Source organism: Artibeus jamaicensis, unplaced genomic scaffold (genome assembly GCF_021234435.1).
Source record: "Artibeus jamaicensis isolate MK-2021 breed Jamaican fruit bat unplaced genomic scaffold, CSHL_Jam_final contig_685, whole genome shotgun sequence".
Taxonomy (NCBI): Eukaryota; Metazoa; Chordata; class Mammalia; order Chiroptera; family Phyllostomidae; genus Artibeus; species Artibeus jamaicensis.
The window spans coordinates 19,085,740-19,101,981 of NW_026521924.1; the positions used below are offsets into that span (position 1 = coordinate 19,085,740).

A 16,242-nucleotide genomic window follows, 5' to 3' on the forward strand; every position below is an offset into this window, starting at 1 on the left:
ATTCATTATAGAAAAAAACAGTCAAAGGAGAGTTCAGTGTAGTGGTTAAGAGTTTGGACAGCTTTTGGAGGAAAACAAATGTACAATATGTAAAATATTTAGCAAAATGGACACCTAACTAAGGACTCTAAGTGCTAGTAAAACATTTATTGTAGGCAAAAAGAAGAGAGCACCAGGATGCAAACTCAGACCTCTACCTCACAACGGGTGCTCTTTCCGTGGCTCGTGGCTTTCCCTCCAGAGCTTGTGATTTCTGTGACCCCGTTTGTGTCTGTCTGGGGCCGTGATCTTTCCTCTCAGAGCTCACCTACCCCTCCAAATCCTACCACGAGCAGCTGGCAGTAGTGCAGAGGCATTCTGGGAGGACACACAGGCACACCTTGTTTTATTGTGCTTTGTGTTACTGAGTTTCACAGATACTGCATTTTTCACAAATTGAAGGCAACATTCTTCTCCAGCAAAAAGATTACCAGTCACTTCACTGTTGTGGTCTGGGACTGAACACACGCGATCTCAGGAGTGTGTGTCTGTACTCACCCCCAAGGCTGAGATTATTATGTGTTTGAGTGGTGCTAAAAAGCCCCAACCGGACAAAGGCAAATGCATTCTAATTCCAAATCTGTCTCTCTCACTTCCAAATCTGACTTCATCAAGTTCTTTTCCATCCTAGACCACCCAGGATGTTTAACCAGATGGATGCACTGGAATTCAGCCAGATCCCCTACTTCCTAAGACAAGGAAAACCTTGGGTGAAAGCAAAAAGGGAACAAGACCCAGTCCCTTAGATACCTTCTAGGCAAGGCTCTCCACCAGAGCACCCCTGCTTGGCCTTCTCTGCCCCCAGAAAGCCAAGAGGGGAACACAGATCGGGCTTCGCATACCTGTTGACTTCCCGTGACACTCGTGTTCCTGTGACACTTGCGTAAACGCAAATCTGATGAATCTCAGAGCTAAGGTCACAGCTTCACAATATAATACAATATGATGTATTAAAAATCAACTTTTGGGGGAGGGGGGCTAATTTGTGCAGATGATATGATTACAGGTATAGAAAACCCTAAGAATCGACACACACACACACAAAAACAAACCGGTTAAACTAATAAATGGATTCAGCAAAGTTTCAGGACACAAAATCAGTGCCCCCAAATCAGTTGTGTTTTTATACAGTAACAATGTACAGTCCAAAAGGAAACTAAGAAAATAATCTTATTTATAATAGCATCAAAAAGAAAATATACTGAAGAATTAACCAAGGAGGCGAAAATCATAGACTAAAAACTATAAAACATCACTGAATGAATTGAAGAAGATACAAATAAATGAAAAAACACCTTGTGTTCATGGGTTGGAAGACTTGATATTGTTAAGATTTCAGTATTATCCAAAGACATCTGTTGGTTCATTGCAATCTCTTATCAAAATTACAATGATTTTTTCTTGCAGAGATAAAAAAATTCATATGGAATCCCAAGGAACCCTCAATAGCCAAAATAATTTGAAAAAGAAGAACAGTTACAGGACTCACTTCCTAATTTCAAAACATACTACAGAGCTATGGTAGTCAAAATGATGTGGTACTGGCATAAAGGCAGACAAATATACCAATGAAATAGAATAGAGCTCTGAGGACTTCCACCAAGATGGAGGCGTAGGTGGAAGCACTGTACCTCCTCGCACAACCAAGTTTAAAAACAACAAAGTTTCAGCAACAAAAACACAGCCAAACCACAGAAGACTGAACTATACTAAGTCTGACAACAACGAACCCTTCAGCCAAACTGGTAAGAGGGGCAGAGCCAGCAGTAGAGTGGGGTCGGGCAGGAAAGATCCACCAGACCAACCGGGGCGTGAGACCCAGGTGCACCAGCAGCCATGGGCGGATCCCAGGTGTGGAGTGGTGGGCAGACCCACTGAGGGCACAAGGTGGTGGACTCACTGAGAGCTGATCGCGGTCACACATTTGCGCGCATATAAATCGGTGAAGGAGCAAGCGGTGAGACAGACCGTGCAGGCCCCAGTGGCCTGAAGCGGCAGAGGGAACTGCCATTATCCCTCTCTGACCCCGCCTCCACCTACAGCATCACAACCCATCGTTTTGGGTGGCCACGCCCTGGTGAATACCTAAGGCTCCGCTCCTCATACATACAGGCATGAACAGATCAAAACATGGCTCAAGAACAACTCAAAGCCCCAGAGCCAATAAATCTAAGCGATGAAGAAATGGCCAAACTTTCAGATGCACAGTTCAAAACACTGGTGATCAGGATGCTCACAGAACTGGTTGATTTTAGTCACAAATTAGAGGAACATATGAAGGCTAAACTAATTGAAATGAAGGGAAATACACAGAAAACCAATAGTAATGGAAAGGAAACTGGGAATCAAATCAAAGGAGTGGACCAGAAAGAGGGAAAAAAAGATGAAACAGAAAAGGATGAAGAAACAAGAATTCAAAAAAATGAGGAGAGGCTTAGGAACCTTCAGGACATCTTTAAATGCTCTAACATCTGAATTATAGGAATACCAGAAGGGGAAGAGGAACAGCCACGAGTGGAAAACTTATTTGAACAAATAAGAAAGGAGAACTTCCCCAATCTGGCAAAGGAAATAGACTTCCAGGAAATCCAGGAAGCTCAGAGAAGCCAAAAGAAGTTGGACCCAAGAAAGAACACACCAAGGCACATCATAATTACATTAGCCAAGATTAAAATGAAGGAGAGAATTCTAGAAGCAGCAAGAGCTAAGGGGACAGTCACCTACAAAGGACTTCCCATCAGACTGTCAGCTGATTTCTCAAAAGAGACCTTACAGGCAAGAAGGGGCTGGAAAGAGAATACCTCTTGAAATCCAAAGACCTACAATCAAGATTGCTCTATCCAGCAAAGTTTTCATTTAGAATGGAAGGACAGATAAAGTACTTCTCAAATAAGGTCAAATTCAAGGAGTTGATCATCACCAAGCCTTTATTATATGACATGTTAAAGGGACTTATCTAAGAAAAAGAAGATAAAAAATATGAACAGTGAAAGGACAGCAAACTCACAGTTATTAAGAACCACACCTACCTGGCTGGTGTAGCTCAGTGGATTGAGCACAGGCCTGTGACCCAGACAATCGCGGTTCAATTCCCAGTCAGGGCACATACTGGGGTTGCAGGCTGGTTCCCTGCAGGCCAGTTCCCAGCAGGGGATGCATGAAAGGCAACCATACATTGATGTTTCTCTCCCTTTCTCCTTCCCTTCCCCTCTAAAAGATAAATAAATAAAATCTTAAAAAAAAAAAAAAGAACCACACCTAAAACAAAAGCAAACTAAAGCAAACTAAGAGGACAGCTAGATCAGGAGCAGACCCATAGAAATGGAGATCACATGGAGGGTTAGCAACAGGGGAGTGGGAGAAGCAGAAGGGGGGAGAAGGTACAGAAAATAAGACAGTAGGTAGAAAACAGACAGGGGGGAGGGCAAGAATAGTAGGGGAAATATAGAATCTAAAGAACTTGAGACACATGGTCATAAACTAAAGGGGGGAAAGGTGGGGGGGTGCAGGGTGGAGGGGAATGAAGGGGGGAATAGAACAACTGTAATGGCATAATCAATAAAATATATTAAAAAAAAAAGAGAGAGCCCTGAAATGAATTCTCGCACATATGACCAAATTAAAACAGCACACAAATCACCTGACCAACTTAAAAGCAGTTCTGTCCCCTTAAAGCAGATGGGTGATTAAACACAATCCTTGAGTTATTTGAGAGAGAGAGTACTGCACAGATGCCCTGTCCTCCAGCTGCACCCAGAACCAAAGGATTCGGACATGACAGGAACTTGAACACCAGAACCCTTCCTTACCTTAAGTGGCTAAAGTCCAGAGTCTTCTAATTAAAACTGGCCTTTAGGCCCTGGCTGGTGTAGCTCAGTGGACTGAGTGCGGGCCTGTGAACCAGACAATTGCGGTTCGATTCCCAGTCAGGGGCACATGCCTGGGTTGCAGGCCAGTTCCCAGCAGGGGACCCACAAAGGAAGGCAACCATACATTCATGTTTCTCTCCCTCTCTCCTTCCCTTGCCCTCTAAAGATAAACAAATAAAATCTTAAAAAAAAACACACACACAAAAAAAAACCTGGCCTTTAACTTGGCCCTAAAAACTTGCCCTGAGCCCTGGATCAGGGACAGCTGATCTAAGCCTTGCCTCCAGCCTCCTCGTCTAGCTACCTGACGAACAAACAAACCCTTCTATTTGCGAGAAACCTGTTGCCTCAGACTGTGGCTTTTCTGGGTGCCACGGGTAAGGAACCCTCTGACTTCACTCAACAAGGGTGTGAAGACTGTTCAACAGGAAAAGCAAAGTCTTTCTAACAAATGGTGGTAGGAAAACTGGATATGCTCATATAAAAGAATGAAGTTAGACCTTACCTAACACCATATCAAAAAAATTAACTCTGAAAGGGGTTAAGAAGTACAAGTTGCCAGTTATAAAAAAAGTCAAGGGAAAGAAAAGTGCAGCATAGGGAATATAGTCAGTAATACTGTAATAACCATGTACGGTGCCAGATGGGTGCTAGACTTATCCAGGTGACCACTCTGTAAGGTATATAAATGTCTGTTCATCACCATGTGGTACACCTGAAACAAACATAATATTGTATGTAACTGTAACTGACCCTTTGTTTCACAGGCCAGCACTCAATCCACTGAGCCACACGAGCCAGGGCTTGTCAACTATAACTGAAAAATAAATTTTTAAAAATAACTCAAAATGGATCAAAGACCTAACATAAGAGCTAACATTACAAAGCTCTGAGACGAAAACGGGGAAAGCTTGATGGCACTGGATATGGACATGGTTTCTGGTACGTGACAGCAAAGGCAGAAGCAGCAACAAATTACACAAACCGAACTTCATCGAAACGAAAAGCTTCGGCCCTGGCCGATGAGGCTCAGTCGGTTGGAGTGTTGTCCCATAGCTGAAAGGTTGCGGGTGTGATTCCCAGTCGGGGCACGTGCCCAGGGTGCGGGTCTGATCCCGGGTCACCCTCTCTGGGTGTGTGTGGGAGGCAACCAACTGATGCGTCTCTCTCACATCCATGCATCTCTCTCGTTCTTCCTTTCTCCCTTCCTCTCTCTCTAAAAGCAATGAAAATGAAATGTCCTCAAGTGAGGACAAAATAAATAAAATTAAATTTAACTTAATAAAATAAAAGTTTTGGTGTATAAAAAGATATTATCAATAGAGTAAAAAGAGCAACTCACAGAATGGGAGAAAATATTTTCAAATTGCATACATGATTAGGGATTAATACCCAGACTACACACAGAACTCCTAAAATCAACAACAATAACAAATATAACCAGACTCAAAAGTGGGCAAAAGGCTGGAACAGATATTTGTTCAAAGATACACAAATGGACAACAAGCATATGAAAAGATGCTCAACATCACTAATCAGCAGGGAAATAAAAATCAAAACCACAATGAGTATCACTTCACAGCACTTGTTATCAAAAAGAACAAAGTATAGCCCTCGCTGGTGTGGCTCAGTGGTTGAGTTCCAGCCTACCAATCAAAGGGTCCTGGTTCAATTCCCAGTCAGGGCACATGCCTGGGCTGCAGGCCAGGTCTCTGGTAGGGGGCACGCAAGAGGCAACCACACGTTTCTCTCCCTCTTTGTCTCCCTCCCTTCCCCTCTGTGTAAAAATAAACAAATAAAATCTTAAAAAAAAAACCCAATATAAGCATTGTCAAAGATGTGGAGAAATTGGAACCCTTGTGCACCGTTGGTAGAAATTTTAATGTTGCAGCTGCTACAGAAAACAGTATGGAGATCCCTCAAAAAATTAAAAATAGAATTATTATATGATACAGCAATTCAACTCTGAGAATATACCAAAAGGGCTGAAAGCGGGGACATGAATGGATGTTTGCACACTGATGTACACCGACGCATTACTCACAATAGCAAAAAGATGGAAGCAGCTCAAGTGTCACTCCCTCAATAGATGAATGGATAAGCAAAATGTGGTGTATACATACAATAGACATTTAACAAACATTTAATAAAATTATTCAGCCTTAGCCCTGGCTGGTGTAGCTCAGTGGACTGAGCACAGGCCTGCAAACCAAAAGACTGCAGTTCAATTCCCAGTCAGGGCACATCCCTGGGTTGCAGGCCAGTTCCCAGCAGGAGACACACGAGAGGCAACCATACATTGATGTTTCCCTCTCTCCTTCCCTTCCCCTCTAAAGATAAATAAATAAAATCTTTAAAAAGTTATTTTAAAAAATTATTCAGCCTTAAAAAGGAAGAATATTCTGACACATGCCACAACATCATGAACACTGAACAGGTTATGCTAAGTCAAATAAACCAATCATAAAAGGGCAAATACTGGGCAATTCCACTCGTGGGAGGTATCGAGTCATATTCAGAGACAAAGTAGAATGGTCTTTGCTAGGGGTCAGGGGTCAATGGGTACAAAGTTTCAGTTTCCCAAAATAAAAACTCTGAAAAAGGATTGTGGGGGTGACTGCAGAACAAAGGGGATTATGTCACTGTGCCACTGAACAATATACACTTAAAAATGGTCAATTGTGTACATTTTACAGCAAGTTAAATTTTGTTCTCAGTTTTAAAAAAGAATTAACTCCATTTTATTCCAATTTTCCCCATCTTCAGTGCCCCACTAAATCTCACTTGAAAACTTTTTCCTTCTTCTAATTACTACTTTTTTTATTGTTGACACTCACTTGAACAACTTTTACAGTGTTTAGTCTCCCACTCCGATCCAGTCCTCCAAATAGGAGCCAGAGTGATCTTGCTTAAGATGCAAACCTGAAAAGTGAAGTCTCCTGCTCAAACCTGCTTTCTGTGGCTTCCTCCTCCACCCTTGGGATAAAAACAAACTCCTCAGCATGACCCTCCCTTTTCTTTCTCATCTGTGGCTGTATTCCTTACTATTAATTAGCTCACATGGTTTTATCTCCTGAAATGCTCTCTCACCTTCCCCTCTGTCTTTCCCTCAATTCCTACTGTTCCTTCAGAGTGGTCTTCCCTAGCCCCCTATTACAAACCCTTACCGTCAGCCCCAGCAGACTGAAAGCATACCTTTGACCATGGGCTAGGTAGTCCTCCAACATTCTCTGACAGAGTGGTCAGTTTCTCTCCAGTGCTGCATGCCACCAGGGAGCCTGTAAAAGAGGGTTTAGACTGGTTAGGCTTCCCCGGAGTTAGCACATGGGAGGGAAATGGGTTCAGAAAAGAGGCAGGGCCCAAAAGAACAAGATCCAGGGGAAAGCAAGAACTAAAGGTATACACCCATGTGACCTATATGGCCCTCCCACCAGGTCCAGAGTGGTGTCTATCACAGTGTGTACCACCTTTGGGGCACAGTGCCACTCGACCTACTCAAACAGGATCTTGGGGTTAGATTGTGGTGGAAAATACCAGCTATGGAATTTCGAAAAAGCTGTGCAGGCGATTCCCTTGCTTACATATGGTGAACTACAGGTGAATGAATAAGGTATGCAAAGGCTGTTCTGACCTCGTTATTCTTTAAGACTTAAGGCTTAAGGTTAAAAGTACAGATTTTGGAATCAGACAAACCCAAGTACTAGTTGAGTGATTCTGGGAAAGTTACTTTGTCTCTAAATCCACTGTACGGAGGTGCGGCGCCTCGGTCTCAACTTACTGCGTACCACAGTGCGCATGGCACCACCTAGAGGGCTTATTAAAACGCTGGTTATAGGCTCCGCCCCCAGAATTTCTGATGTAGTCCGATAATTTACATTTCTAACCAAGTTCCCAGGTGACGCGGCTGCTGCTGGTGCGGAAACAGTTTGTGAACGACTGACCTAGCACATGTTGAGGACACAACAGATGAATACCAAGATATTCTGATACCTGATAAAAGCACTCTCTCCACTTGAACCCTGTGAGGAGCCCTCAGCTGGTTCCAACTTACTCTATAGCCTTAGAAAATCATTTCTCCTCTTTGGGTCTCAGTGCTCACTTGCAACACTAGGTTATTATAGAAAAGAGTTAACATCCGGAACCAGGTCCTAGGGAATTTGTATTTAGGGGAGAAAACGAGCAGTGGCTAAATCCTGAGAGGCAGCCTGGGGCTCCCGGGGAGCAAGGTTTGGGTTAAAAAGGACACCTCCGGAAAGGCAGTATCGCGTCCTGTCCCGCTGCACGAGGACACAAGTTGTGACAAACGGCAATGCTCAGGTCTAACCTCCGCTTTCGCCTCAGACGCTGTTCTTCAGCCTACACAGCGCCTCCCCGCGCCCGAGTCCCCCTTCCCTCCAAGATTGTCCCTTTCTTCTCACCGTACCGCGCGCTGGGCGGAAGCTTACCGTCACTTCCGCCATGCGTACAGCGCCTGCGCTGAGTCGACGGCTATCTTTTCACTTGAACGTCTGAACGGTTGTCGATTGGCTGCGTGGACACGTCGGCGGTAGGACGCACAGGCTGTGTTGCTCCTCCCCTCGCGGCACCTTGGTTTCGGCCGAGCGAGCTGAGCTGGTAGCACTGGCTAAGTGCGGGCAACTGCAGCGTGCCGCCGAGCCACAGTACTGAGCCTGTCACTGCCGCCCCGCGCGCCGTGACCTGCAACCCCAGACTTTCGACTCCTTTTGGCTCGGCCCGCGCGCCCCAAGCCCAGTCCGGGCGGCGCGACGGGAGGATGAGCGGCGGGCGGCGGAAGGAGGAGCCGTCTCAGCCGCAGCTGGCCAACGGGGCTCTCAAAGTGTCTGTCTGGAGCAAGGCGCTGCGGAGTGACGCGGCCTGGGAGGACAAGGTGCGGTGGGATCTGGCGAGGGCGCAGGTTCGAGGAGCCGGCTGGCACTCGGGCACGCAAGGACAGGCCCGAGCCTGCCCGGGTGCGGCCGAGTCTTGGGGTGTCAGGGCGAACTCTTCGGGCCCGGGCCGGAGAGCCGAGCTCGGGGCTCACAGCGAACGACCTAACGGTCGAACCGCCTGGGTCACTTGCGCGGGAAGCAGCGTGGAGGGGGCAGAGGAAGTGTCACTCGCGGGCAGGGCGTGTGCCTGAATGGCGAGATTGCGCCGAATTTGGTTTGACCTCCTCCCAGTAGGATCTTGAGTTAAGTGTCTTGCTTTACCCGAATTAACTTTCTAACATAGTCGTTAGCGTCTACTGGATACTTTCTACGGCAGGTGCTGTCCCCGCGTTATCTCACTGAATTTTCAGAACAACTCTGAGCTGGGGTACTGTGGTGCATTAAACAGGTAGCAGCACATAATGAGACTCACTAAAGTAGAGCTACCAGTGCCTTGTTGAATGAGAAAGACCGAATGACTTAAGTGTGAGTGGGGAGACTGAGACCACCTTGCATGGGTGGGTGAGTGAGAGTGTGGGGGGGGGGGCGCAAAGAAACGTGTGTGAGGAATGGTTGGGGCTTCAAAGATTTCCACATTCAGATCTGAGTTTGGGCACTCCCTGACTCTGCTCCGTGATCTGGAAGGGACCATCACAAACAACTTTATTCCAGTTGGCCTGAAAAGAATGTTATGTTGGTGAAGTAGGCTTTTCTTCCTGGAGTTTCAGTAAAGGGGCATGGGGGGCACTTGCTGAAATTGCCCCAGCCCTACCCAGCTCTTGTAAAACCTTTCTGATCTGCTGTGTCATTTCTTTCTTCCTTGTGTAAGGACTGGTTTCTGCAATCTAGGGCAGGCCAGAAACCTGAGTCTTCCTTGTCCTCGTACAGAGTAGATATGTTGGCATCTGCCTCCAGTACTCTTGTTTCTAATCCTTTCTCTCCTTTGTGATTTACTCAAAATTCAGTGTGTAGGGAGATGGTGCTGAGTGGATTGACTGTCTGCCTTTCTGCCTGGGATTAGTATATTTGAGTCTGTGCACCCCCACCCCCCATGAGATCAGAGTTACCAGTGGCCAATAGCACAGTTACTATCAGCCATTTTACCACAAGCCAAATCCCTTTTGCACTTCTCAAAAAAGGTAAATGACTTTTCTAAAAGAATCTTTGATAGTACATTTCTTAAAATTGGGGACAGTGAAAGAAGGAAGGGCTAAAGATAGAACAAGCAGCAGGAGAGAGCCTAGGCAGGGCTGCTTTGGATCGCTAGAAATGTTACAGGTGCCCTGACTGGTGTAGCTCCGTTGGTTGGGCATAGTCCCACAAACCAAAAGGACATCAGTTTGATTCCTGGTCAAGGGCACATGCCTGGGTTGTGGCCCAGTGCCCAGTTGGGGCGTGTGAGGCAGTGGATCGATGTTTCTCTTTCACATCAATGTTTTCTCCCTCTTTTTCTCCCTCCCTAAGAATAAATAAATAAGACCTTTGAAGAAAATGTTATAGGGAATAAATTATTCTAGGCAGGGCTGCTTTTCTGGAAAGTCTTAGAAAAAGAGTCTTTGGAGGGGGTTAGCCTGGGGTGAGCTACCACTGCCCATTGCTCACCTGCTTGCAAGTCTTGGGGGACCCTTAGAGTTTAGGAAATGCCTGTCTGAGAGGGAAGAAAGGTGTGGGGGTGCTCCCAGGAGGGAGAGCTCACCTCTAAAATTTTTAGTTTGGGAGCACAGCCCCTAGAAGTCATCACTAAAGACAAATACTGTTTCGTTTTACTTACCACCATCAGGTATGGGCGGAGCGGAGCGCCCCATACTACTGCTTTTGGGGAAAAATTCACCGGAAGATATGTTTAGCAGGAAGCTTTTCGGTTCCTTACCTGTTACAGGAGGTTCTCCTGTGGCGCCTGCTCCAGATAACGCATGCAATCTCTTTTTTCTACAGGATGAGTTTTTAGATGTGATCTACTGGTTCCGACAGATCATCGCTGTGGTCCTAGGTGTCATTTGGGGAGTGTTACCATTACGAGGTTTCTTGGGAATAGCGGGGTAAGTCTTGGGTAGCTTGCGTTTTCATGATATCATGTCTTTTTCTAATAGAGATTATATTTTCCTTTTATGAAAAAGGTCATTGCTACATTGGAGGGTTTTTTAAAAGTATGTGTGTGTGTAAGAGATGGCCAAAGCAAAAAGGTGTGCTCAGGTTGGCGCTCGTGGGTCTGGTGCAGCACTTCTCACTTCATCGAGCCCAGGAGCATCTTAGGTCAGGTGTGTTACCTTCCTGAAGGCTGGGCCAGTCCATTCATTCATGGGTCCTCGTGCAAGAGGCTACCACAGGCCGGTTGGTGGCAGGCATCATTTAGTTGTGGTGTGACCTTTGTTTGTATGGAAGTTGGGAAAGTGGAGGAGCTTCTGTACTTGGTGACTGCTCCATCGTACCTGGCACGACGCTGAATGTACTGAATCTTGGCTTTTTCAGAAGTTGTTTTAGGTCCCTGCATTTTATCTTATTTTATTGATTTATCTTTAGAGAGGGGGGAAGGGAGGGAGAGGGAGAGAAACATCAATGTGTGTTTGCCTCTAGTGAGCCTCCCACTAGGGACCTGGCTTGCAACCCAGGCATGTGCCCTGACTGGGAACTGAACTGGCAACCCTCTGGTTTGCAGGCTGACACTTAATCCACTGAACTACATTCCATTGTTACTGTGCTTCTGTAAACAGGTGACACCAGCCCCTGGTGTGGCTCTGCTTAATTAACATGCCACTGAAAGTGAGTCCATGTGTCCACTGCCCCGTTGACTGGAGAGGATGTGTCAGAATTGTCTGAAGATAGGAACTGTGGGCAAGCATGATAGAAATGACAGGCAGGGCTGTGACCTTTCCTCTTTTCATGCAGAGGATATAAACTGGCACCCTTACCATGGAAAATCACATTGATTTCTTTTTTTTAGGGATGATCATGTTTCTTACTATTCAATAACTCTAGGATGAAACGGGTGAAATAAATATCAAACTCACTTGAGTTTTCTCAGAGAATAACCCACAAAGAATGCATCTCTCTTAACTAAGGAGGTTTTTGATTTGTGATACTGAGCAAAGCATCCGGTGCAGGGAAGCAGGAACAGTTTATTCTCTGCCTGACTCTGGTGGAGTGGACACTTGCTGAGGGCTGCTGACTGCCGGTGGTGAGACACAGGACCTGCTGTCGTGGGTCTTCCCAGGTTGGATGTAGGGTATAGGTAATATTTTTAGAATGTTGGTTACCCCGTTTCTAAGAGAGAAAAGGCAGAGAAGGGGGAGAAGCCACAGAAGGGGGAAGGCAATCTAAGGATAGGAGGGAGCTTCTCATCTTCCCAAGGCCACTTTGTCTAGGAGGTTCGGAGGCCCCCGTACCTGTCGTATCTTGTGGGGCTCCTAAGGGATTTCTCTGAAGTCACCGATCTGGAATAATGCAGTAAGGACTAGAGCTAGTCTAGTAAACTTTGCTCTGTGGCAGAAGAATTAAGCTAGCCAAACAGACCTTTCTTTTTTTTTTCTCTTTCCTTTTTTCTATTCTTTTTTTCCTTTTCTTTCTTATAGAAAGCTCTGGATTCAAGTCCCAGCTCTGCCATTTTCAGGCTACATAATTTTGGGCTCATCTTTCTGAGACTCTGTTTCCTGATTAAGATGAGGGTAATAAAAATGCCTGCTTTATAAGATTAATGTGTGAATTAAATAATACAAGTAAAGTGCTAAGTGTAGTGCGTAGTATGTTACAGGCACTCCATAAATGGCTCACTGCAGTTATTACATGATTAACTTTACAAAGAGGGGTAAAGTAGGGCCACAGAGAACGTGGTGTTTGGGAGTGGATTCACGGCCCGCAGAGCACAGCGCTGCTTTCTTGGAACTGCTCTGTGGGGTCCAGCCCCACACTGTCCTGCCACAGCCGAAACCAGAATCCCTTCCCTCCTCTGGTGGGTACCGTTACCCCTGGCCTAGGAAGGGGCCCGGGGACATTGATTTTTTTCTTCATCTGTCTGACCCAGCTGCCGGACTTAGGAGCAGAACTGCTCTGGTGCTCAGTGCTGCTGACTCTGGCCGCCCCTCTGCCGCCCTCTGTTTTGACCCCAGCTTGGCTTCCCATTTCTGGTGTGGCCATCAGTGAGGGCCCATTAAGGGGAAACCGTTTCCTTGGGTCTCAGTGACAGTGCCCAAGAATGGAGTGACAGTTCTGCCCTGTGTGCTGAGGGTTTGCATATTATCAGAGAGGGTTCCTGCCTGGCTCTTACATAGAGCTTGGCACGTGAGTAAGAGGAGCTCAGGGAACACTGCTGAGTTTTTGTAACAACTCAAGCGAATTCCCCTGAGAGCAGCATACATTACCGTTGTCATGTTGCCTTCCGGCCTGAAGGCATTGTGTTTGTTAGAGTCAGTATTTTGTTGGATCCTGACAGGGATTTTTAGGATAGAATTTTTTAAAACTCATTTGAGAGTCTAGTCTTTTTAATGTTCTTCTCTAACCCCCAATGCGGCATGTTCATTTCTTTACACATTTGCTGTGTAGTCCTCACCCTCGTTTATAATATAGACATTATGCTTAGCTTCAAAGCTCAGTTTGAGCCTTTCCGGTCCTTTCCAATATCCTTCTCTCGACCACCAAACATTTACGTACCTTTCTTTGACTTCACTTTCTCCTGAGTGTGCAACCCTTAAAGGCAGGACTTCCGCCCACCCCGTTCTTTCTGCCCGCCATTCCTTTTCCCACCGTCCCACCGCTTCTCCCCTCCCCTCACCACACAGCCGCTCCCACGGCTCACTCACTTGGTAAGCCTCCACGCATTCTCCAGCCCTAGCTTATTAGCTGAGTCCAGAGTGACATTTCTCTCTCATTAGTAATCTCCTTCTAGAGCCACTAACTCAGCCTGCCCAAAATGAAGCTCTTGTTAGAGCAAAGTGGCCAGATTGGCCAGGTCCCAAGATTTCAGCGTAAGATAAGGATGTGGCTGCAACGTAGCCAAGCCAAGGACTCTTATTTTAGGTGAATCCAAGAAAACCCTTTCTTCTTCCAGACTCTCTACTTCTGTCACTGAAACAGTGCTACTCCCAGGCCCTTCGGCTCCAGCCTGTGGGACTCTGCCCTCCCCGTTCAGCCACTGTCACAGTCCCAGTCCTGGAACATGGTGCCGGTCTAAACCAACCTCCTAGCTCCAGTGCCTTCCACTCGGGAGAAAGCCTGCACTCTCACTACTTACACGCTGGACTCCTGAAGTACACAGGCCTACCTCACCTGCTGCCTTGCTCAGGGTCCATCCCTCCCCCAGCAGACAGATTCACATTACTCAGCAGCATCCAACTGCTTTGCACCATACCAGCCCACACCTCATCCATTAGGAGGGGCCAGTTCTTTCTGCATATTCCACCTCCATCTTTAGGAGGGACATGTCTTAAGACACAGAGCCCTGGAGATACTTGCAAGCATCTGGTTTCAAGTCCACTGTCACTGCTGCTTTTAGTCCCCAGGTATTACTGAGCTGAACTCTGCATCAAGTGCATAGCAGACAGACAGTGTACATCCAGAAAGGGCCTGGGAGTTATGCATGGCCTGCTGCAGTACGTGGCCTTGCTTGCTCAACCAGGCCACGAAGCCACAGCTGAACGGCGTCTGTTCCATGGCCTCCTTTCACCCTAGCTGGAGCGACCTACAGGCTCAAGTCAGCTACTGGTCCTACTTGGGACCAGCTTGTCTCCTTTAAGGGGGCTTAGAGAACTTCAATCTGTTTTTTAATTTATATTATTTTTTGCTTTGGCTGGGCAACTGAAGAAGAGTTGGTCCTTCTATCTCTAGCTCAGCCAGATGGGCAGCTCCTTCAAGGGCCTAGGTGTTATTATGTATTATTTCACGCTCTCTCATAATAGAAATAGTTAACGGTGCAATAGTGAGTACCTTGGTAGAGCTGGACGATGTGCTGGGAGTTCTGAGTCTTCTAAGCTTACAATTCGTTTTTGGTGCTTGTCTTCCCTCCCTCCAGGTTTTGCCTGATCAATGCAGGAGTCCTGTACCTCTACTTCAGCAACTACCTACAGATAGATGAGGAAGAATATGGCGGCACATGGGAGCTCACGAAAGAAGGGTTTATGACATCTTTTGCTTTGTTCATGGTATGTGTAGCTGATACTTTTACAGGAAGGATTACCATCTAATGAGTTACTCAAGGGGAGCCTAATCAAGTGACCCTGTGTGACTCAGCTGCCATTTTTTGCAAAAAGCTTGTGAGGCTAGAGGCCATATCTATGTTTATCATGTTGTCCCGAAAAATGTGGTGTGATACAATGTACAGTCTCCCTGTGGTGTGGCAACCCAGGGCCCGGCGTCAGCTTTCACATCTGATCCTCAACTCTAGCTGTATATGAGAAACCACTGGGAAACATTTTAAAATATATTGACAGACAAAAGATCACTGCTCTATGATTCCATTTTTGTGAAATTCATACAGATAAAAAGTTAGATTAGTGGTTGCCAGGGGCTAAGGGGAGGGGAAAGGGGGAATAACTGATAATGAGAGCGTATTTTCTGTTGAGAATGATGGAAATGTTCCAGAAGTAATTAGTGATGTTTACACACCTCTGTGAATATACTAAAAACCTCTGAATTGTGTGTGTGTTTTTTAATGGTCTCAGTAATAAAAAAAAATCAGAAACCCCCCCTCTGAATTGTACACTTTTATGGGATATGAATTATATCTCAAAGGTGTTTTCTTTTTTTTAATTTATAGATCCTAGCCCAAGGAGGTGTCCCCTGGGCATCTGCATGTACCTCGTATACTTTTAAAGGTGCTAGGAGACGCAGTGGACAGAGAATCTGATTTCTTTGCTAATCCTAACAGCTACTGGCAGTACAGTCTGCTTTACCTGCATTGTTTTCCCATCTGTAACTCCACTCCCTGGCACTTGGTTCACTGTTTGGCGGGTTGAGTGGCTTGTCCAGGGTCCCTTTGGGAGCACACCAGGGTGATCCTGGGCTCTGTTAGAGACAGCTTGGTTACAGTGAAGTTATTTAGGTCCCTAAACAGATTAACACTACAAGATTAGCATTGGATAGCCCTGGCCACCATGCACACATTCTTATCTGACATTTGTGTTTTGTTGGAGAGGGGCCTGTGTTGACCAGGTGACCTATGAACTCTGCTTCCCTCCTCTCTAGGTCATCTGGATCATCTTCTACACGGCCATCCACTATGACTGATGGTGCACGGTCCCCGCCTGCTTCCTGTCTGGTCCAAAGGACCCTCTTAGTTAAAGCACAGAAACCTGATTATAGGGGCACCCAGCCACGTGGAACCTGAAGACCCATGTTTCCTGGACCAAGAATCAGTGTGTTGGGCGTCAGTGTTCTCTGCGAAAGTTATAACCTAAAACTTTTTTAAGAACCATCCA

General features: G+C 46.1%; 1 protein-coding gene across 1 annotated transcript; it reads left to right on the top strand.

The window, feature by feature from the left end:
• Window positions 1-8,442: 8,442 nt before the first annotated feature.
• RAB5IF (RAB5 interacting factor) lies at window positions 8,443-16,226 on the top strand. Its single transcript, XM_037164356.2, has 4 exons — window positions 8,443-8,796; window positions 10,772-10,875; window positions 14,838-14,967; window positions 16,010-16,226. Exons 1-4 carry the CDS (start codon window positions 8,683-8,685, stop codon window positions 16,049-16,051), a joined length of 390 nt encoding a protein of 129 aa, XP_037020251.1. The 5' UTR covers window positions 8,443-8,682; the 3' UTR covers window positions 16,052-16,226.
• Window positions 16,227-16,242: the final 16 nt, after the last annotated feature.